Here is a 23,486-nt window from a genome sequence, read left to right as displayed (position 1 = left end):
TATTCGGGCATCAGCTCTTTCCAAACAAAATAGGCAGCACTTGATATGCCAACTGATTCAGCCGAAATAAATGCAGGCCAGAACTGATCCTTTACAATATGTATGATATTAGATACAAACATATTATGGTCATGAACATACTCCCTCTGTAGTTCTTTACATTGTGTAAGAATGTGTCTGGAGGTTTCAATTTTTAGGCCACATAGGCGACAAAGCCTTTCCTCCCTTGGAATCCGAGCCCAACGACTAGTATGTTCAAAAGTTGGTAAAATGTTAAACCATAAATAGATTGTGAATCTTCTAACTTGTTTATCACAAATGTTGATATGATATGCACATGAAATGCACAATTTAAAGACTGAGTGCTATATTCCTTATACATGATACGCTTAGATAAGTACTCAGTATTAGTTCCATACGAAGTGCAGTTACGGGGAATATCTGAGGAACATTTGAAATACTGAGCATAATTTTAGCCTCCAAGGTCACGATTCCATCTAAATTAGTTTCCTGTATAGTCGAGAGTTTGTATGTAATACTAGGAATAATATTTAAATGTACATGAGTGCAGTAAAATTCATAGTAACAATTGACTACATTTATGCATACGTCAGGACAAACAGACTAAATTTACATTTTTCGTTAAGAGTATACTTTGAAATGAAAGAAGATGGGTCCCAACTAACATCTTTAGATCCACCCTTCCACACTCCCGTCACATGACTGACACAACGTTTTCCCTAGAATGGCTTGTAAAATGTAGTTGTTTAGGGAATCTGCAGCTTGAATGGCCTTCAGAATGTCATGCATGAACCCATGTGTGGAGTACACTGTTTGATCAAACATGTATAACTTAGACTTTCGAACAGTCCCTCTATGTTCAGATGAATTAGGTTAAGATGCCTTTTTTTGTATAACAAAGAATTTTAAGCCCAGAGCAATACAGTATTTGTCTATGAAGGCAAATCCACAAAACTTGAAGCCCTCCTTGAACTCATTGTGTTATAAAATCTGAGTACCAGTAACCTAAAAGAATACTACTTTGAGTCATTGTAGTGTGCGGGAATGAGGTGTTGCACCCAGAAAAGGTGACTGATACCTACCGACTTCTTACCGCTTAAGATTTGTTTAGATGGGTAAAGATCCAGCTGATAAAGTCAAGAAGTAGCTTACATACAGTTTTAGAAAATATGAATATTAAAGTCGCACTTTAGTGAAAAAAAAATGTTCTCCAAAATGTTCATTATGATGGATTAGTGCTTTACTTTAAGGTATTAAGCTAGTCTTTCAAACCCTTATCACATTTAATGTACATGTCTTTTCACTTCTACGTTTCATCCAAAACATTCAGCAAATCATGAATTTTGTTCTGTATTACTAGATAAGCTTCCATGTAAGCCACCGTTATTGAGTACGTAGGTAATTGTATCACTCAGATAATGCAGTAAATTGCCTCTTCCATGAAAACATGATATCCGAGACAAACAGATGTAACCTTGGTTAAATGAAAGACTGAGCCCGTTCTGCAGCTTGGGTGGCCCTCGGAATGTCATGTATGCACCCATGTTTGGAATACACTGTTTGATCAAACGTGTATAAGTTAAACTTTAGAACAATCCCTCGATGTTCAGATTACTTAGTTTAAGATGCCTTTTTTAAGCCCAGAGCTATACAGTATATGTCTGTGAAGGCATATGCCCAAACCCTGATGCCCTCCTTGAACTCCTTGTTGGGTAAAATCGGAGTACCAGTAACCTAAAAGACAGGTGCATGGAAACTACTTTGAGTGATTGTAGTGTGCGGGAATGAGGTGCTGCACCCAGATAAAGCGACTGATACCTTCCGACTTCCTACCTCTTAAGATTTGTTCAGATCGGTAAGGATCCAGCTGAGAAAGTCAAAAAGTAGCTTGCATATCGTTTATGAAAATATGAATATTAAAATTGCACTTTAGTGAAAATAAAATACATTTCCTCCAGAATGATCATTATGATGGATTAGTGATTTACTTTAAGGTATTAATTAAGGTGGTGTTTCATACCCTTATCACGTTTCATGTACATGTCTAGTCACGTCTACTTTTCATCCAACACATTCCGCAAATCATTAATTTTGTTCCTTATTATTAGATAAACTTCCATGTAAGCCACCGTTATTCAGTACGTAGGTAATTGTATCACTTAGATAAGGCAGTAAATTGCCTCTTCCATGAAAACATGACATCAGAGACAAACTGATGTAACCTTGGATAAATGGAAGACCGAGCCCATCCTTTCAGGAATCGGACCTGTGAAGGCAGGTTACTCGCACATCGTGGCCAGGCGCTGAACCCATTAACCTGGAGAAAAAAAAAATCAACAAGCGCCACACACATTCTCCTACTCGCTAGCCTGAGGCACTTTATACTACATTTTACCTTGCTGCTATTTCTCCCCTTCCTCACGTTCAAGGTCAAGGATATCCGTTCCCAATTCTCAATTGTTTTGTTATTCCCAAACCTTTGTACCTTTTTGTTACCCTTATCTCAAATCTGATTCAAGTTCTGAACAGAGTTCTCTTGGTATAATTTACTATTCATTGGAAATAATATTGTTTACTGTTCCCCTCATGCAGAGTAGTCACACTTGTCCAAACTAAAAGTTTGCTGGGCTGAATTTAAGAGTGTTTCTTGCCCAAAGTTCCTCTCTTCAGTTGTTGGCTGATGGCTTTTTGGGGCAATCCTTCTTCTGGGGATGGGATTGCATAATAGATTGAGCTTTCCCCAACTCGAGACAAACATGTTCAACATATCTGCAGCTCTGCCTTGTGTAACACCCAAACTGATCGGGGGAGAGCACAAGGAACACCAGTTGATTCTGTATTATTTCAGCCACCATTTTGTTTATGGGATTGATTACCACGAGAGGTCTGCAGAACCGCACCTGTTTTTTGGTTTGTTTTTCTCATGGAGTCTTATAAAAGCATTTCTGGTAGACTTATTGGTATTTTTGTATAGCACCAGGAATCTAAAATAGCTGTTGGTGTCCAGCTAACCAGGCTCTTCTTGGGTACCACTGAGCGCTAAAAATATCTCAGCAATTTTGAACCCTGCACAGTTGTGATTAGATGCTGAGAAGCCAAAGATTTCATGGACAAAGCTGGGCCAGGTGGGCGTAACACAAGCCTAAACAGAAAATGACACATACCTGCATGCATGCCCCATTCTATTTTGTTTTAAAAAAAAGTTAATTCAGACCTGCATTTCCTATGATAATCCCAGGAATGCAATAGGGTATGTTGGCATACATGTATACTGTGGTCTTTCCTCTTCACATTCAACGATACATACCTCCCCACACCAAACCTATACTTCACGCCCTGTCTCCCCAAAACAGAAAACCCGGTGTCTCAATTTTGATATAAATGGCAGTGATATAAAGTGATTTACCCATGATCATACACTATAGTTAAGAACTGAAGCCAGGATTTGAGCCCAGTTGCACTTACTGCAGCTCTTTTCCAATAAAAGAAAACACTTTATGACGTGGTCATTTTCTTACAGTGATTTATTTGACAGAGGCATGCAGGTTGTTACTCTTCACGATGTAAAGAAAATGTGGAATTTCCCAAAAAAAGCAAACACTTTTGTGTTTGTCAAACCAGAGATCACAGGGAAACCACACATTTCGAAATGGAGGATTTATTGTATTCTCAGTTTGATTTTCTCCCAAGTAGAGCATAGTTAACCAGAGCTTTTGGGTGGAGCGGTACCTTTATGGCACAAATCCACTCAACTCCAGTGCTCATCATTCCAGCGTTTACACACATTAGAAGCACATCTCACCGACAATGACCCATTACCCACTCAACACCGCTGCCATTGTCCCAAAGAGCTTCCAATTCAAATACAGCTGCTGATAAGAATGATCAGCTATTTGCAGTACCCTGCCAGGCCTCTGGTGTTGGGTGAAAGCCACCCCTTCCCATGACCTGGAGGGCTGCTGAACATTTTAATGGTCCCCCGGAACAAGCTTTGTGCAGGGATGTGACAGGAAGTCAGACAGTCGCCACCTCCCCTGGCAAGAGCCTTTGTTAGCAATTCTTTGAGAGGTGTGCTGATTGAGTTTGGCCCGTGTTTGCTGCGGCCAGTGACTTGAAACTAGAGTCGAGCTGGAGGTTGCCACTTGATCTGTTCTAAGCCTCACCTGGCTAGCCCAACTCAGTTATGCTGAATCACATACAAACCCCAACCCTTAACTGTTTTGCAGTAGATCATAATTTGCTAATGACTTCTGTTATACCGACGGGAAGCAGAAAGTCGGAGAGCAGTCGACTGGAAATGCATGCAGAGAAAGCATGTTGCAACTGTTGTCGATGGCCACAGAGGCATGGAGGACGGAGATATGATTGATATTTTATTTACACAGGTGTTTCAGAGCGCAAAGAGAGGTTGATCTGGAGAAGTTGGCCTTGGAAAAGACAGAAAGCAAGTTGCAATCCATAACCACTGTCTGAGAGAATCAGAGGAGAGAAAAGAGGAGGCCAAGACAAACTGTCCTTCCAGCACAGAAGAGAAGTTAACCCATTTGCTTGATAGAAGTCACGTGGTGGGGAACCAAATGGTAAACGCCCAAACTGCACCCAAAGGAGATACTCTGCATGCTGGGAAACTAAATCCATAGAGATGGCAGAATTACATTAAGGAAGGTGGTCTAATTGAGGCAGCGCTGCACAGAGTCCAAGTAAAACCCAAAAGGTTCAAGCCGCGTCCAAAGGAGTATCGCTGCATAATGCGAAACAGAGTTCTTGCCAAAGCATTCCTGAAATTAAGGAAGGGAGGCCAATTGGGTTAACACTGAACCCTGAATAACCGGATGAAATCCCTTAGCCTAATCCCACAACCAACACAACTCTGCATTGTGGGAAACTGAAATCCCATAGTATGTGAAAGCAAAGCATATAATGGAATAAAGCCTGTATTCTGATATTAACACTGGATTTCGAGAAAAAAAGAAGAATCTCAGTGCTACCTGGAAACGAAGTAGAAGACACAATACTGCATTCCTGGAGACCCCAAAACAAATGCACTATGGAGCAAAAGAAACAACCAAGTGGAAACCTGAATTGTGTGAAAGAGTGGGGGTTACACATCATAATCTAGAACTGACCCTAAATATCGTGACAAGTGAATTAAATTGAAACTAACCATGTTCATGATCTTGGGAAAGACGACCAGCAGAAAGGACGGCCTAGATCTTGACAAACGTATGAGTACATTATGTGAACTTAACCATTTGGTTATCTGGAAATTGTTATTATTGAAAACACTGTTTTTACTGCATATTTTAAACACAACACACTAGAACAGAAACGATAAAAACCTAAGTGCATACAATTCAAAGTACACAGAATGAGTCAAAGTTTGCCATCACTAACTATATACCATAGCAGTGCTAACCTACTGCACGTCTAAAAGTTATGGACAGCCAGTGAGATGTACTCAGAGATTCAAGTTTGTGGCCGGATTACCTTTCCTGGTGATGACATGTACAATCACAGTACATGTCAGTCTCCTGTCTAATCCATGAGCTACACCTATTGTTCAACTGTTTCATAGCTGTTCTTCATCCCTAGCCAATGCTTGTCTTTCATCATCTCCTCTCCATTTACTCCGACATACCCTGAACGTTTCCAATACATCCTAGGGTCTACTGCGGGGGTCACATACCAATATATAGTCCTTTTCTCTGATATTTGTTAATCATATCATTCATCAAGCCTGACTATTTGAGTTGGTTTTCCCCATCCAATGCATAGCTAGCCTCTTTTGTGCCATTACCAAGGCAATCATAAAAGTTTTGAATTCAACGTGGGTTCCACATTGAAGGTTGAATTCAGGCAGGCAGCAGTGTCATTCCTTACTTTTTAAAGTAAGCAGTAATGTCTAATACCAAGTCAATCTGTGTTTAACGAGTGTCCCTGGACCGGTGCCATCCATTATAGCCCTTAGAACAGGGTGTTATTGCTATTTGGACCCTGGGGCCAACCCCCAGCAAGCAAACAACTTCCCTTGTCTTAATATGTGAAAAGGCATGGTGGCCATTCCACAAGTGGGGGGAAGAAAAGAACATCATCTCATGGAAAAAAGGAAAAGGAAACTACCTTTTACGGTTCCTTGGTGGCCATGTTATAGAAGAGAGAGTGAGGAGGGAGAGTAGTGGGTGGAGGGGGAGGCAGGTAATTGCAGTCAGAGTGGGAGCTGTGCAGGTCTGATCTGACAGTGGATGGGCAGAGATAATAAAGTTTCTTTGTTTGGTTATTGTCCCTCACCTAATCGAGACTTTGTTTTCCCAACAGAATGGAATCCTGACTGGCGTGTTTCCAGCAAGTCCCTTCAGTTGGCTTATTGTGGTGGTTGGTGTAACGTCTGCAGAATATGCAAAAATAGATCCTTCATTTGGGCTAATACATAAAATAAATCATGCCCTTAGTACAACGTAAGTACACTTCGATTGTTTAATGTTAATTATTTGAATGAGTTTGTGGGGATTATCTTTATGCACTGAAAGCAAATCACAGGATCAACTACAAAGAAGGTAATTACCTGGAATGACCAGATCAATCAACCTGCCATAAAATCCATTGATTGATGCTAAATTTACTGATTCCTCTGGGGACATTCTTGTTCAAATATTTCATCATGTATGGTACTATTTATTTATTTGTTACATATGCGTTTAGCAAACCAAGGCTTTACGTATATTTACACAACAGTGAAAAACCTCAAAAAATGTAAAACCGCTCAACTCTAAGTAGAATACAACACTTGCAATAAAACTCAATTAAATAACATAATGGACCTTGACCTGATCTAAAATTTCAAGTGTTAGCCCAAATTAGCAGACCCTGGCATAGCATGAGTGAATAGTGTTGACACTATCAGCAGGCGCATATCGCAATTTCAGTTTACATAAATTACTTGCTTCAGAGAGGCAGAGCTAATCTGATTAATAAGCCCAGATAAATACCCTAAATCACTTGATTTTGTTCTATATTCTGGTGATTCAGGTTCGGCTGAACTTTGAGTGACAGATTCAGTTCATGACAATTTCATGCTGATGAAAAATATTACTGTAAATATTGGATGGAAGTGGTCAGACCTTTGCCTGCTAGCACATGTTGAAAATATGAATTTAATGGACACAACCTTTCCTGACAGGGATGCCCATAGAACGCAAAGTGATGAATTGACTAATGACTTGGATTTGGCTTTTTCTTTACTATAGAAACCCAATGGGCCTCATTAGGACCCAGGCGGTAAGGGGTTTAGGGCGGCGTAAACAGCGCCGACCCTTACCGCCTGATTCCGAGGTCCCTTAGCGCCATGGAGGATTTAACACCTTCTTTTAGCAGGTGTTAAAATCCATGGCGCTAAGGGACCTTGTTGTTAATTACGCCACCGTAATTTACGGTGGCGTAATTAACGCCTTCCCCACTCCCATTATGCCCTAGGGGGCAAAAATGGGAATGGGGAAGGGTAAATGGGTTAATGGGGACTTACCGCCCCGCCAACCTCGGAATGGGGCGGTAAGTCCGCCAACCACCATGGCGTAAACGTAGTTTACGCCATGGTGGTAAAGGTACGACCCAGGCGGTAACTTACCGCCTGGGTCGTAATGAGGCCCAATGTAATCTTTTTTTTAAAAAAAAAAACATTATTGGTGAATTCACAAAAAGTAATGCGAACAGTAAAGGAGCAGAGGATGTAGTTTTGTATTTGCATCGCTTTGAGAAATGGAGGGATTGACAACTACATTGAATGCTCAGGGCATTGTCGAACATATAACTCCACATCAAGATTTGAGGGGACAGATCCTTATGCATTCCTACAATAAACTGACATAGGAGCAGCTATGGATGGGAAACAATTCTGACTTGTCAGACAATATTGAAGTATCCTGAGGAAAGAGGCTTCACAAGCAAACATAGGTGATAGGAGAGTGTGAGCAAGGACTCTGTTTTCAGTGTCTCATAACAGTGGGAGTATCCAAATACTGGGAACCAGCTTCAGATATTAAAACTGAATGTGGTCTCAGGGGAACTGTTTTAGATGCTGTAGCACATTTTAAACTATGCCCTTCCATGAACTAAGTGTGCTAATCCTGTAAAAGACATGGACATATTGGAAGTTTGTGCAACCTGACTGAGCATGAAAAAGCGAATTTGGTCTGTAGTGATGGAGCGCAAGGGGCATCTGTGACAGATATTTTTGTTGATGGTACGTGAGTAAGGGTAAAGGTAAGGGTGTAGTGATGAGCTTGACAAATCCTGGTGCACTGTGTTTTTGAAAGATTCTTGCTCTTAATAAATAATGCCAGGGTTGGAGGATTTTAAGGAGGTGTTTGTTGACAATGCCAGGTGATACCCTAACATTTCCCCCTGAGGGTATTGGAGGAGGGGAGTGTGCAATCATGGTTTATGTGCTATATGCCCTCCATTACAATAGGGGCTAAAGTGTATGAAGTTGTCAACAAGCACCCATTTTAGGATGGTTCCCAGAGGTCAACTTTGGATAAATCTGTCTCCTGGGAAAACGTGCAGTTACCAAGTATGGAAGAACGTTGTGTGCATGAAATTAAATTGAAATTCCTCAGGGTTTTCAGGGAGAGAGTAACAGTCCTTAAAGAGCTAGTATGTAAAATAGTCCTAAAGAAGGGTGCCCTCCCCTCAAGAAGGTATGCAGGGTGCCAATTGCCACGAGGGAAGAGTTCACGCAATTGCTTAGTGACATGATCAGGAATGATGTGATTGAACCAATAAAAAGTATGTAATTGGTGTTGCTGTGTTATTGACACAGAAATGTAATGGTGATCTGTGATAGAGCTTTCTTTTATCTGCAATATACCAAACGCTCGGACAAATTGGAGCTTTCCGGACTATACAAGGCTTTAGATTTTTCACATTTTAATGAAACATTTTTCATGTGAATGCATTGAGTTCTCTCTGGTGTGCACTTGAAACAGTTTCCCTCAGAGGGCAGAAACTATACCTCATCTAAATATTCTCTCTCCACGGTATCACTATTCCATGTAAAATGTCTTGGTTGTGGACATCTTCAGTGACCTTTAACCTCAACTAATCCAAGACAGCTGGCAGGTGCTGTGCATGTAATGTCGGTGACCCTTTCTGCTGACTTTTTCATAGGCCAATGGATTTGTTTTATGAGTTGCTGTAAAATAAAGCATGCACAATCTCTTTGAAGCAAGGCCTAATGCCATTTGTGTGTGCCTGAAGTCTATTTATAGTGTTTACATGCTGCTCATTTAGGGGTAAACCAAATGTCCTAACTATAACCTATAATTATTTTCTAGCCAGTTTAAAATAGAATGGAGGCCCCTGTTTTCCTCGGCATGCCTACAAGTGGTATCTGAGCTTAAAATCCAATTTGATTCTCTTCTATTCCTTCCAGCTCTTGAGTTTCAAACAGTATAGTCCGAATTAATTACTAACGTGGCAGAATGAAGGACCACATTCTATATTTTTATTTTTTATTCGGTTTATTACAAATCTTTAAAAATAAGACCAGGATTTTAAAAAATGAAATACATCCATGAATCATCTCAAGACGACTCTTACTTTCCTGAAAAAATGCATTGTGTAGCACTAAATACACCTACAGGATATCAGTGGCCTATAATGACAAACAATAGTTAATTCATTTGAGTGTTTTGTGCACTATCAGCATTGCTCTCTAAATATTCTCATATTGACTGGAATACGCATTTTGCTATAATGACATCTTTACATATGCTATTCACCTCGAAAAGACACATCAAGAAATCAGCGTATAACCTTTTGTTATATGGCTTGTGGTATTCGCTGCAAAATAATGACTTTAATTCAGGGCCTGCCTTTCACATGTAGTATGGTTCATTCTTGGACCACTTTAAACTTTTACAGTTTTCCCTGCTCAAAACTGCATTTCAAATGCACACATCCTGCGCTTAATGTTATTTGCCCAGGATTTCACAAACAACATGGGAAGGCTTTGCCACAAAGGCTTGTGTACCCCACAGCACATATTCAAGATGGAGATTCATGAAATTACAAATCGGTGGGTTGCACAATGGCTGAAAGAAAATATGTCCCTGTAGATCGGTATTTTGAATTCTGGCATTGAAATTAAATTACCTCCACAGTCATGTTTCTAACATATGGGCACACAACTCAATCTGACAGGGGTCGCTTTTATTTTTAAACATACGTTTTTATTAAGGGTTTGAACAAAACATTTTCGGAACCGTACATATTCGAATCCAAACCACTCTACCGTCCCCCCTCCGGTCCCAAATGATCACAGGCTGTTTTCACATAGTGACAAGGTAATACAACTTCTGAAACAACAAATGTGACAAACTATTGCTTCCATTCATCTCATAGTACAGGTTATCCCATTGGTGTACTACTAATGTTGCACTCCCTTCCTATCCCTCACGCACCGATAACTTCCATAAAACCCAGTCTCCCACTGCTGCCCGTTCTGCCCCCGGCCTCCTGGAATCTCCTACCCTTCCACTCGCCTAGGTAGCTTCTTTTCGTGGAGGGTTGGCGGGGCAAGGTTGTGTCTCCTTGTCAGCCTCTCGATGTTTGCCGCCTTTCGCCTCCTCATGAACCGCCTGGTCTGGATAGCTGCCTCATTGTGCAGTCTGCCTGGCTCGTACTGTGCGCTTATGCTCCACCTTTTCTTCCTGTGGGGGGAGGGAAAGGGCTGTCAGGTGTGTGTGATTCTGATCAATTGCCTGACTTTGCCTGACCCTTTTATTGGGACATGTCGGGTAAACGGCTCTATTGTTAGTCTGTTCTCTGGCGTGTCAGTGTTTGTGTCGGAAAAGGCAGGGGCAGTGGTTTTGAACGTTCTACCTGGTAGGATGGAGAAAAGGTGTTAAAAGAAGGGGATACCGCGTCTCACCCGTCAGTCTCCCACTCCCTGAGGACCCCCCCCCCTCCCTCACTAGTTCACCCCCAGAAATAGGATCCAATAGCGATGGGCGTGTCCTGGCCACAGCACCTTCCGGTTTCTCATACAACTCATACAGCTGCCTGGGATGTGAGATTACAAAAGATACCAGGAACAAGGGATTCATTGAATTAAAGCAATGCAAAGCAGCTTTACTGATGAGTACAATCCATACATTTGCAGAACCTCTGCAGGATATAGTCTCAAAGGCATCGTAATAGCATATAAACTGAGTATAATGACCACTATATTATATGCTCTAGTGGCATGCAATGATCAGAATTATAAGTGGCTAGATGTTTTGGTGCAAAATATTAGGATTGTCAAAATAGAACACTGATCGAGGCTTTACGTTTGGAATTGGGCTTGGTCGAGGCTATACATTTGGAGTTGGGCTTGGTCTCATTTAGTGGTGATACATTGTTTCAAAAAGGTGCATTATACATTACAGCAATGAAAGAGCCTGTGTGTCCATTGTTGCACTTGATAGGGCCAACTTTGGAAATACATTTAGGCCCTTATTACAATTTCATCAAGATAATGAGACCTTTTTTCAGAGCATCTTGGTGGAATCCAAATTGAGATAAAAATGGCCATACATTGAAATCTGAGTTACATGGGAAAGTGTTCGAATGGGATTGGATTAGGAACCATGAACATATATCTAAACTAAAAGGTTTTGAAAATGTTTACACTCCTGAACCTTAAATAACAGACTCCACGGACAGTATCCAACTCTGTATTTAAGAAGATTTCTAATGTAAATGAGACAAGTATATGGTGCCAGCTTGGAATAGCAGATGTTAGAAAGTAATACACATGTCTTAACGGAATGTATAATACTGGCCCAGGTATATATGCTGTATTTGGGGAGATACGTCCATAATTTGGATCACATTAAATCCCAAACTTTTTGGCACAGATGCCTGGTTGGGACACATTTGTCTTTGATTATTGCATTCAGCAGAATTTGGGATATTGTTATTAAGAGGACTGGACTCGAATGGAATTGGAATATGAAGTTGTAATGATGACTCCACAATAATGAAATTAGTGTAATATAATGATGTATTAATATATGTTCTTAACATAAAGATTTGAATGAGAGATTTTGAAGAGCTTGAAATAAGTTTTAAAAAGTTGGAAATGTGATTGAAATGTTTAATATATGTACTAATGGTTTAAATATGTTTGAAACTGGATAATATATCGATTTGAATTGTGTACTAATATTTTAGCTATATATATATATATATATATATATATATATATATATATATATATATATTGTATGATGTAGAATGGGATAGAATTGTATTGCTATATTTTTACATATTCTAAAAGTTCAATTGAACTGTAATGCTGTAATCATTTATTTGTAAATAAATTATTTAATCTATCCTTCAGAAGCCCATCCCTAAGCTATCCGAAACCAAAATCAAACAGTGCCTTGTGGGAAGGCTATTCTCGGGTCAACACACAGTACAGACCTCCATCAGTCTTCCAGCTTTCTCCCTGCTTTCAGAAGATCTCTCCCCTTTATCAGATTCAACTGCTAGTTGTATTGGGTGGCTTTGTTTAAAAAAAAAAATGTTTTTATTGACCATTAGAAAACAGATGAGTACTACATGCACCCAAAAACATACCAAACAAACAATTCGAACCAAATTAAGCAGCAATATTGATCCTTACACAGTCCAATCATCTACAGCAATCACTACAAGGTGCAAGGGGGCGAACATTTTGTCATGATTTAACCATTCTGGTCCATCCACTTATTCCAGATCTTAGTGAATTTTTATGGGCACCCACATGTTCTATAAATCCTTTCTTGTGTTGACATGCCATTATCTAGATCCTGCTCCCATTTAGAGATTTTAGGCAATTCCCACGCCTCCCCCATAGCATGGCAATGTTATATTTGGATACAGTTATAGCGTTTTACGCAAAGAGATTTTCATATCTGGAATAGGACGTCTCCCCCCATATGCTCAACTACGCAAGTTTTGGATCATCAGTGAGGAGTAACCCCAGCGTTTGAGATACTCGCCTCTGAACTGCAAGTAAGAACCTTTGAATTTTCCGGGCATTGCCAGATTGTATGATAGTAGGTACCAGTCTCCATATAGCAATGCAAACATTTGGGGTTCTCTGCATGACCACATCCATGTAGCATATCCCAGGTGTAATAGACCCTATGGAGGATTTTAAACTGGACCAGTCGGAGTATGGCAGGGATATGTACCTCGCGTGGTGACATCAAAGCATCCTGCCATTCTTTTGCTTAAATAGGGCAGAGGTCCAACACCCATTTGTGTTGTAGCCTCGTCATGAGGCAGTGGTAAAATTAACGATCACTTGGTATAAGCCTGAGGTTGCCTTTTTATGCATCTATTCCCCGTTTAGGTTGGCCTCTGGAATATTTTGATCTGGGCAGTCATACGTTCTCCCCAGCTGTGTTTGCATAGCGTGTTTGAATCAGAGGTATCTAAACTGGTCTAAAAGTGTCAGCCCAAATCTCTGTTGTAGTGCCATGCATTTGCAAACTCCACTTTGTGCATGGAAACGTTATACCAAAAAGGGACTCTTATAGTGCTCTTGCCTGCCCAGCCCAACGCATTTGTGGCCGCAGTGTTAACCCGGATGACCTGTTGCAAAGCCAGTGGCAAGTGTTTGATATTATTATAAGCCGGTAAGATAGCTCAGCGGGTTGACCGCTCGCTGCTGCAATCTGAGCCTGATCTGCAGGTCGCAGGTTCGAATCCCGGCAAGGCCAACTCGGCCTTTCATCCTTCCGAGGTCGATAAATGAGTACCAATTTCGGTTGGGTGATATTGTATGTAAATATGTGCTCTGTAAAGCGCTTTGGATTAAGGCGCTATATAAATAACACATCATTATTATTGTGCAGCGTCTGAAGGGGGTTGGGTATTGACAACTAATCTAGTTTGATAGCCATGAGAGTGTGTGAGGGGTTACAACATAGCGATTCCTTGCCTATAGCCAGTTAGGATGCCCAATAATATTTTTGGCGAATCGGGACTACCATAGCAACTTCGCATACTGAGCTATAAAGAGTGTGCAGTGCTATCATGGGCTGCGACCCTCGCCTGATCAACTGTCTCAGTGCCTGTTCAATTTTGAGGGATTGCAAACTGGGTGTTGTGGAGGATGTATACCTGGGAAGAGTCGTCATTTTAAATATGGCAAGTATAGTGAGTCGAAGAGCCACCGAAAATGTAGTGTCAGACCAAAATCTGTCTGTAATCCGTATCAGGGGGTTTTTGAGGAAGGAGGTATTTGAGTGAATAAGTGGCCACCAGGAACCTACAATCTATTTGGACTGCCTCTGGGCCCCCTTGACCTGGTTATAGAATGGATGTATCCCAATTGACACAGAGCCCACTATATCATTTGTAAATTTCTAGAATTGCAATTGCTCGGGGACTAGATCTTCGAGGTTCCCCCCATATATAACAATAGGTCATCTGCGTGCAAGCATACTCCCCGATGGCCACCTAAACCCTTTTACTAGAGGAACTCCATGCCCTCAAATCGCCAAGGGTTCCAAGGTCAGGACAAACAGCATAGAGGAGAGGGGGCATCCTTGCTGTGTTCCACGTTCCAGCTGGAACCCGTGGGAGGTATGTCCGTTGACCCGGAGTGCTGCCTTGGAGCGTGCGTATAACAGTCTAGCCCACTGCAGAAAACTGAGTCCCATCCCCATTTTAGTCAGCACTGCCCAAACAAATTCCCAGTGGATAGTATCAAACGCTTTCTCAAAGTCAGTCAACTGACGGTTTGTCTTTTTTAGGGAAGACCACGATATGCGCCAGTCGCAGATGCGCAGGGAGTTCGCCTTCATCTTTGCTTTCCTGAAACATGGTTAGCAGGGGTTTGGACACCTTAACGCTGAACCTTTTCGACAGCTCCACCGGGAATCCATTGTGTCCCAGGGATTTACAGAATTGAAGTGCCATGATTGCTGTTGCCAGCCCCTCATCTTCTGCGATGTCCGACACCAGGACATCTCTCTGTTGTGATGTTGGGCATGAGATAATTTAATAGATCTGCGTAATTTTGGTTGGATTACATCATGGGGCACCGATACAGCCGAGCATAGTAAGCACCGAAGATCTCACAGATTTCCTTATCTGTGACAATTACCCCAGTGGCTGATGTAAGACCCTGACTATATCGCAAACTGGTTTCCCGCTTCTGAAGCCAGGCCAGCAATTTCCCAGCTTTGTTTCCGGTCTCGTAAATTATAGCCCTAGACACAAAATAAGCTTGTCGAGGCATATCCGTCGCATCCGTGTGATACGCATCTCTAGTTTTCAGCAGTCATCTCTGGGTCTCCACTGAGCGGTTGGAGCCATCCAGTTACCCAAGGTCTACCTCAAGCAGGGATCCCAGCCTTTTTCGTTCACTAGTCGCCAGGACTGAAATAGCTTTCCCCTTGGAGCACTGCCTTGTATCCTTCTCATAAGATCCCGGGTCATCAACTGAAGAATTTATTTTGTCATTTGTAGAGCGCACCAAACCCTGAGGCATGAAGACGCTGGTTACAAAAGGCACAGAGACAAGACCATAAGCTTTTAACCACAGTACCATTACAGAGATTATGCTAACCAAACAGTTAAGGTCTTAGGAGCCCTAATGCAGTCACAGAAATTGTGAAGACAGTTAAGACCTTAGCAACATTGGAAGTACATTGCTTCGAAGAGATGAAGAGAAGAGGTTATACATCTTGTTAGAAGAGCCATGTTTTGAGGCCTTTGTGGAAGGACCAAAAGGAAGTTTCAGCTCTTAGATGAGGAGGTAGGGCATTCCAGTATTTTGCTGCCACCACCGGGAAGCTGCGGCCCTCTCCTTTTTGCAATTTGAATTTGGGGGTGGCTTGTAGGTGGGAGTTGGAGGCCCTGATTAATCTATTGGATGGAGATTTCTTGACTTTATTAGATAGCTATCTAGAAGCGGTATATGCCAACCATTTGTGAGTTAGGGTCAAGGCTTTGAAATGGATCCGATCTGGGATTGGGAGCCAGTGGACGCTCCTTCTAGCTGAGGTGATGTGGTCCTTTTTGGGGATACTCAGTGCAGCTCTTAAGGCATTATTTTGAATGACTTGTAGTTTATTGATGTTGCCCGTGGTTGTTCCTGAGAAAAGGGCATTACAATTGTCTAACCTAGAGACAATGACGGCTCTTTGCTATAGTGATGCAGTTGTCTGTGGAGAGGAAAGTTCTGCCAGCATTAATATGTTTTGGTTGCGTAGGCCGAAGATGAGGCTAGGGCCTTGACCTGTCTAGTGAGCGAGAGGTAAGAGTCCAGGTAGACCCCAAGGGTTTTGACTACTTTTGAGACTGGGATGGTGTTGCCATCTATGGTAAATGTCATGTAAGCTCTGTCAAGTTTCTTTAGAAGAATTCTAGAACCGAGGAGAAGAAGCAGCTCTGTCTTCACGTTAAGACGAAGACGAGTGGAGGGCCATCCAGGCCTGGATGCTTTGGTAAACTGTGTTCAGAGAGTTAGACTCAGTGTCATAGTTAGCTGTGATGGAAAGGAGTATTTGGGTATCGTCCACGTAGTTGGTGCAAGAGATACCCATAGAGTCGAGCAGGTCGAAGAGGGGTTTCGTAAAGATGTTGTAAAGCTTGTGTGAGACGCAGGAGCCTTGGGGGACACATGAGACAAGGGCTGGGGAGGCTGATGCTGATGTGGAGAAAACTCATTGTTTTATTGGACAGGAAAGATTCAATCCAGGCAATTGCCTTGGGGGAGAAATGGGCTCCTGAGGCAAGATGGTGGCAGAGGATATTGTGGTCCACCAAGTCGAAGGTGGCTGAGATGTCAAGCAGGAGGAGGAGTGCGAGTTTGCCTTTGTCTTCAAGTTCACCCATTTGTATTTTTGTCTAGAAGTGCAGTTTCCGTTCCATGGCCTGGACAGAAACATATTGGCTCAGGCCTATATTCTCATGCCTTATTACTGAGATCCGTTACCACCTATGCTATCCCTAAATAATATGGATACAGTCGCCAGATACGCTGTCCTGGTACCAGAGGACGGCCCATATGTAGTAACAGTGGAGAGTGATCAGAGATACCACGCGGGAGAAATTGCATATTGGTAGCCCAGAAGGTGTCAGTATGTGGCATAAAAAAGTAATCAACTCTGGACAGGGAAAGGTGTATCCCAGAGTAAAATGAATATGCCAGTTGATGGGTAGCGAGTGTTCGGCATACATCGGACAGGCTACGGGTGCTTTCAAAACTATTGTTTGGTATCGGTGTGGGCACCAGATGCCGCCCTGGGAAATCTGTCTGGTGCCTGTTCCATGGCGTCATTAAAATTGCCACCCATGATCCAGAGATTCACTGCATGTTCCATGAGAAGCCCCTGAAGCTCCACCGGGAGGTCCATACTTGATGGAGGGGGGAAAAAACATTTGACAACCTTGAACTTGCCCCTGGTGTCCCACACCATGGACTTAATCTTGAATAGGACATTCTTCGTAACCATAATAATGACTCCGCCTCCCCCGGTCCCTCCCAGCCTCCTGGATCCCCTAGAAAACCGAGTCTTCCCACAGTTGGTCCTGTCAAAGGCTTTACCATCGTCCCCAGCCAGGTGCGTTTCCTGAAGGGACACAAATCTGGTTTTATGTCTATTGAGGGTTTGCAACACAGTACCTGTTTTTAATCTTATCACAGAGACCATTAATGTTACAGGATATACAAAAAAATGCAGTATTAGTACCCGCACTCATTGGGCCATTTCATTTTATGGATTGCGGACCTGATCATTGTAGCAATATGTGTGTAGTGCAGTAAGTGTAGTGAGCAACACTTACTGCACTATGTGTTGTAAAAAAAAAAAATAAAAAAAAAAGTGTTCCCCCAACCCATTAATTCTTAAATCTCTGTGTATTTGTCACCCAAACATTAACCAATTAACTAGTACAGACATTTGCGGGCTGAAAGAGCAGAGTGGTGCGACTATCCTTCCAATCGCCCTTGCACACACCTCAAATCGCTGCCGTTGATCGAACTAGGAACAGATAGACTGCCTAAATGCCGATGCTTAAAACACTTGGTGTTTCTGTACTCAGCTGATGCAATGTATCACTGTTAGGTTGCCCTCTGCTTTTCAAATGGCAAAGTGCATCCACTTTAGCAACAGCTATCATTTCAACAAACCAAATGAGCACGGTTCTAGATGGTCACGTTCACCTTCCACTATCGCAAATATTCAGAATTATTTCAAGTTACTTCTTTCCACCCCCACTTCTCTTCACACAGGGCACAGCGGTTCCATTGTCAATGAACAGTTAATTATTGGCTCAACGTTTCAGTCTCTAAAGAGCGAAACGCTGTAGGACAAATGCCTCCTCACGAGCTAAAACATAGTAGGTAGGTGCTGTAATTATGCTACTATTCAATTGTATGCCCTCACAGGGACTCTTTAGTGAAACAAGGTTGACAATTGCGTGTCTACAAAGACACATCATAGAGGCCTGTGTGATCGATGGAACGTAGATATTGTTCTTATACCGCGCATACCTCTCTTTCCATCTGATACATTTAGCCTTTTCAATAATCATTAATAAGCGACAGGGAACTACGCCCCCTTGCTGGAAGCGATTAGTGGTAATTCTGATATTTAAGAAGGGGGACAGAAGTGACCATATGAATTACTGACAGGTATTAACTTTTAAGATATCCTAGAACAGCGTATGTTATGCCGGGAACAGCTTGTTATACAATATGATATTTCATTCAGTTAGTATAGCTACTTAAAATGTCTTTGTATCACTGGGGCAGCGTGTGAATCTGGGGAGCTTCTTCATCATAATGACTGTACTCTGGTAGTGGGCCCTCTGCAGCTGACCCCGATCCCACCTCTCCTTGGGCCTGGCCCTTTCCATAATGACGTTCCGGACGGGATCCATCCTGGAGTTCCACCACTCCCAAGCCTGTCCAGGGTCCGTAAAGAACAGAGAGCGGCCATCTTGAAATCTTTTTAGGTTGGCTGGGTAGTATAGGGCATATTTTATGGCCATTGTTAGCAGCGTTCTTTTAATAGTATGAAACAGCTGTCTGGCATTCTGCACCGTGTGGGTGAAGTTGGGAAATATTGCTATCTTGGACTCTTGCCATTCTAGGGTCCCCTTCCGTTTGGCTGCCTGCAGGATCGCATCCTGATCGCGATAGTTGAGGATTTGGCCACCATTGCTCCAGGAGGGTCCACAGGGTGGCAGAGATTTAGCCGGCATGCAGTGCGCCTGATCAATAGAGAAAATGTTTGAGTCCTGTGTGCCCCACCAGCTTTGTGAACCATGATTTCAGGAAAAACTCTGCTGAGGGTCCTTCTGATTTTTCAGGGAGGCCAACCACGCAGACGTTTTTCTGCCTAGAGCTCCCTTCTGCCTCTTCCGCGTTCTCTTCCAGTATCTTGGTGCGGTGCAGGGAGACTCGCAGCTGATTGCGAATCGTGGCTATGGTATCTTTAATGTGAGAGACTCTAGTCTGCACCTCACCCATCTGGCCTAATATCTTGTGGAGATCTTGACGGAGACGGCCAACATATATACCCAGAGTCAATTTTGCCTTCCATTGGTGACCTGTAGTCATTTAGCCAGCAAAATATCTTGCATAGAGGGGGAGCCTGGTGTTGCCTGAGCGTCCGCCCTGACTTTTTTTCTGGGCCATAGGGTGGTCCACGGGGAGTTTGTGCAGAGGTATATGCCTCCATTTTGCTCTGCAGGCTTTGCTTGTGCTGTTTATCTCTGGTCATGGTAAACCTTCAATATGCCGGGGGAGGTGCATTAAGAAATCCTGGCCCACCGGAGCAGTCCAATATTTATGAACAGTGGGTATGTATTGAGTACCATGCTTATGGGGTGCTGCATGTACATTTATCATTCAGTATGATGTCCCTGGGGGATGCTGTTTCAGGCCCCCTTCCGGCTATGACCCGCACCCCATGTGCAGGAGGTTGATGCCGCCTCCCAGCTGCACGCCTTCCCGTGCACTCGCCTGCCTCAATCCTTTAAAGAGAGGGATGAGAGCAGTCTCCCCACAGCCACCTGGTGCCTGAGGGATCTGAACAGGCCACCATCTGTCTCTGGTCCGTCACCACATGAGCGCCGGCTCCACGCTTGGTTGCCGACCCCTCCAGTGATCGTTGTTTCTGTTGCAGCTCCCGGCCATGCACTGCACCGTGGTTCTCGGCTATGATGGCACGCTGAACAGTCTGCCCACGGCCACCCAGGTCGCCGTCTATCTCTGGGCTCTGCAGTCTCCACTGTGGCTGCCTGACACTGATGCCCTGTCGGCACGGCTGCCGATATCAGTGGCTTCTGCGGCGTTTGTCTGTACAACGCTCCGTGGCTCCTGGAACCCTGTATTCTGGATTTAGTGTCTGCGCCAGTGGCTGATGTCTTTCGGTGTTTTATGTGCCACAATGATGCTGCTCCTCGCTCCTTTACCCCTCCGAGGCGGATCTGTTCTAAAGAAAAAAGCTCAATCACAGCAATTGTTTCAGGCTATATGAGGGGATTATGTGGAGCCACAGAAGCCTGCGACTACACCTGTCTGTGCTATAGCGCCCCCAATGGGTTCCTTCCTAACCAGTTCTTTCGAGATTCACAGCAGGCTACTGCTTGGCTTCAGGTACTACCTCCTGGACTTTGGTTTCCGGCTTTGTTTGTTTGTTTTATTATTTATAATGTGCGAGTGTACCCGGAGTTATCAGGGCGCAGCCTTTACAAGAATTTTCGAAGCTTAGTTACAGTACACATAGAACATACACATTAAGAAAAGAGAAACATCAAAATTATTTACAAGGTAGCAGTGGGGCCAACAGGCCGATATATACATGGAGCAGAGGGGCACACGTGGTTACAGTGTGTGCGGGTAGCGCAGGGCATTTAAATGACTTGGCGGGTGTCACGTTTCAGCCATGAGATTACCTTGGTACGGAAGCTCTGAAAGGGCAGGTCCATTCTAAGATTGGGAGGTAGGGAGTTCCAGAGTTTGGCTGCTTTTACCGCGAAGCTGTTGCCCCTAATGGTGGCACGTTTGTATTGGGGGACGGATAAGCAGTATTTGTAGGCACTTCTAACGGGTCTTGAGGAAGCCTGTCTGTGGAATCTATTAATCAGGTAGGTGGGGGCTGCATTATTGAGAGACTTATGAGTGAGGGATGCTGTTTTTAACAGAATTTTATCTCTGGTGGAGAGCCATTTGTTCTGTAGGCTAAGTCCTGTGATATGTTCTCTTCTGGAGATGGCCAGAGCTACTCTAAGAGCGTTGTTCTGTAAGGATTGCAGTTTATGGGTGGTGGCATTGGAGGATCCCAGGTAAAGGGCGTTACAATAGTCAAGACGAGACAATATGAGGGCTCTGGCGAGTGTAAGGCAGCTAGAGTCTGACGGGAATGGTTTGGCTGCACAGATTAATTTACACGTGTAGGCGGTGGAGGATGCCAAGGAGCTCACTTGTCTTTTGAAGGAGAAATTGGTATCAAAATAGAAAACCCAATGTTTTGACCTCCTGACCGACTTTAATGTTGTTCCTATCGATCATGAAGGAGTTGTAGGCCGGGCCAAGTTTCTTTAGGCTGAATGAAGTACCTAGGATGATAAGTTCGGTTTTATCATCATTCAGGCATAGTCCATGAGTGGCCATCCATGCCTGGAGGATGTACACCCTATTTAGCAAGGCCAAATCCTTTCCATAATCTCCAGAAAGCAGAAGGAGGGTCTGAGTATCATCTGCATAGTTGGTGTAGGTGATACCCAGATGATCCAGTTCATTGAAAAGGGGCTTGGTAAATATGTTGTACAGTGTAGGGGAGACGCAGGAACCCTGAGGTACGCCGCAAGTGATAGGTATGGGGTCTGCTGCCGCAGTAGGGGAGAAGACCCTCATGGTCCTGCCGTTAAGGAAGGAGGTCATCCAGGTGATGGCTTCAGCGGAGAAGTGAGCTGATGTGTGGAGGTGTGAGCAAAGGACCGACTGATCAACCGGATCGAAGGCTGCAGATAGGTCGAGGAGTAGGGCGGCTTGCCCGTTGTCTGAGCGTGTCGATCTGCTCCTTCAGGTCAACGAGTGCCGATTCAGTCCCGTGTAGGGGACGGAATCCCGATTGTCTGGAGCCTAAGAGGTTCTGTTCTTCCAGGTGCTTCTTTATTCGGACATAGGCAACCTTGTCCAGAATTTTTAGTAGAAAGAGAACGGTCATTATGGGTCGGTAGTTTGTGGGTATGGTCGGGTCCAGAGTAGGTTTTTTCAGAAGTGGGAGTACCCAGGATTGTTTTAGGTTAGAGTGGATGGAGCCGGTGGTGAAAGAGGCATTAATCAATTTCGTAATGAAGGGGGAGAGGTCGCGGGCAGCGTCTTTGATGAGCTGTGCTGGGCATAGATCTCCCTGGCAATTGGAAGGTTTCAAAGTCAGAATTATTTTTTCGACTTCAAGTGTATTGACTTTGGAGAATTGGAAGCGGGTGAGATCTGTAGGCAAGAACTTATCCGGTGTTTTAGAAGGGAGAGTGTCGTTCAAGGAGGCTCTTTTGCTGGAGATTTTGCTTTGAAGGGTGGCAATCTTATTTGCTAAAGCTTTTTGTATTTCTGAACACCAGTTTTTATCTTTGGTACAAGTGTCAGGGGGTGCTATGGGGGTTTCTATTTCTTTGAGGATGGAGAAGAGTTCTTTTGTGTTGGATTTTGAGTGGGTTATGCGGGAATCCAAGGAGGCTCGTTTGGCCTGGTAGATTTCTTTTTTATAAAGAGCAGCAGCTTTGGAAAGTTTGATTTTATTTGCAACTGAGGGGAATTTTTTCCAAGTAGCCTCACAGTTTCTTTTTAGCTGCCTTAGGTTTTCAAGGAATGGTGTGTACCATTTGTTAAGGTACGATTTTGGTTTGCTGGATCTGAGTTTAAGGGGGGGCGATACGGTCCAGCGAGGTAGTCATGATCTTGTTATATTCTTCAACCAAGGACTCTGGGTCCAGGTTGTCAGGGAGTGTATTGAGTGTAGGAAGTAGGTTCGGGATGAGTCTTTCAGCTGTCATGTTCTTATTTCTAGTAAGCGTGGGTGGGGCCCTGATGGTAGGCGTGGGCTGTGGTCTGTCAGTAGAGAGCGTGAAAGATACCAGGTGGTGGTCGGTCCAGGCTAGTGGTGATATGATTGTGATATTCGCTAGGCAATTGTGGTTGGCCACCCAGTCAAGTGTTCGGCCTTTTGAGTGCGTGGGTGCCGTGCATCTTTGTACGAAGCCTAGTTTAGTGAGAGTGTTGGCTATAGTACTAGCACTGTGGTCTTCCGGGTCGTCGTAACCCAAGTTAAAGTCTCCCAGGGTGAGGGCTCGAGTGGAACCTTTGAGGTTGCTGGATAGAATAGAATTGAGGTCTTCATCGAAGGAGCCAATGGGGCCAGACGGGCGATAGAGCAGATAGATGTTGAGGGTTTGGGAGTTTGTAAGAG

General features: G+C 43.4%; 1 protein-coding gene across 5 annotated transcripts in view; it reads left to right on the top strand.

Annotated features, from left to right (window-relative positions):
- CPT1A (carnitine palmitoyltransferase 1A) overlaps window positions 1-23,486 on the top strand; it is a 634,145-nt gene that overhangs the window by 95,586 nt on the left and 515,073 nt on the right. For all 5 annotated transcript variants that reach the window (XM_069624124.1, XM_069624123.1, XM_069624122.1 and 2 more), the window contains exon 3: window positions 6,337-6,476. In XM_069624124.1, coding sequence (XP_069480225.1) covers window positions 6,337-6,476 — 140 coding nt within the window. The remainder of the gene's footprint in view (window positions 1-6,336; window positions 6,477-23,486) is intronic.

This window comes from Ambystoma mexicanum, chromosome 11 (assembly GCF_040938575.1).
Source record: "Ambystoma mexicanum isolate Mex_15411 chromosome 11, UKY_AmexF1_1, whole genome shotgun sequence".
Lineage (NCBI taxonomy): Eukaryota > Metazoa > Chordata > Amphibia > Caudata > Ambystomatidae > Ambystoma > Ambystoma mexicanum.
This window is presented reverse-complemented; position numbering and strand designations above follow the sequence as displayed.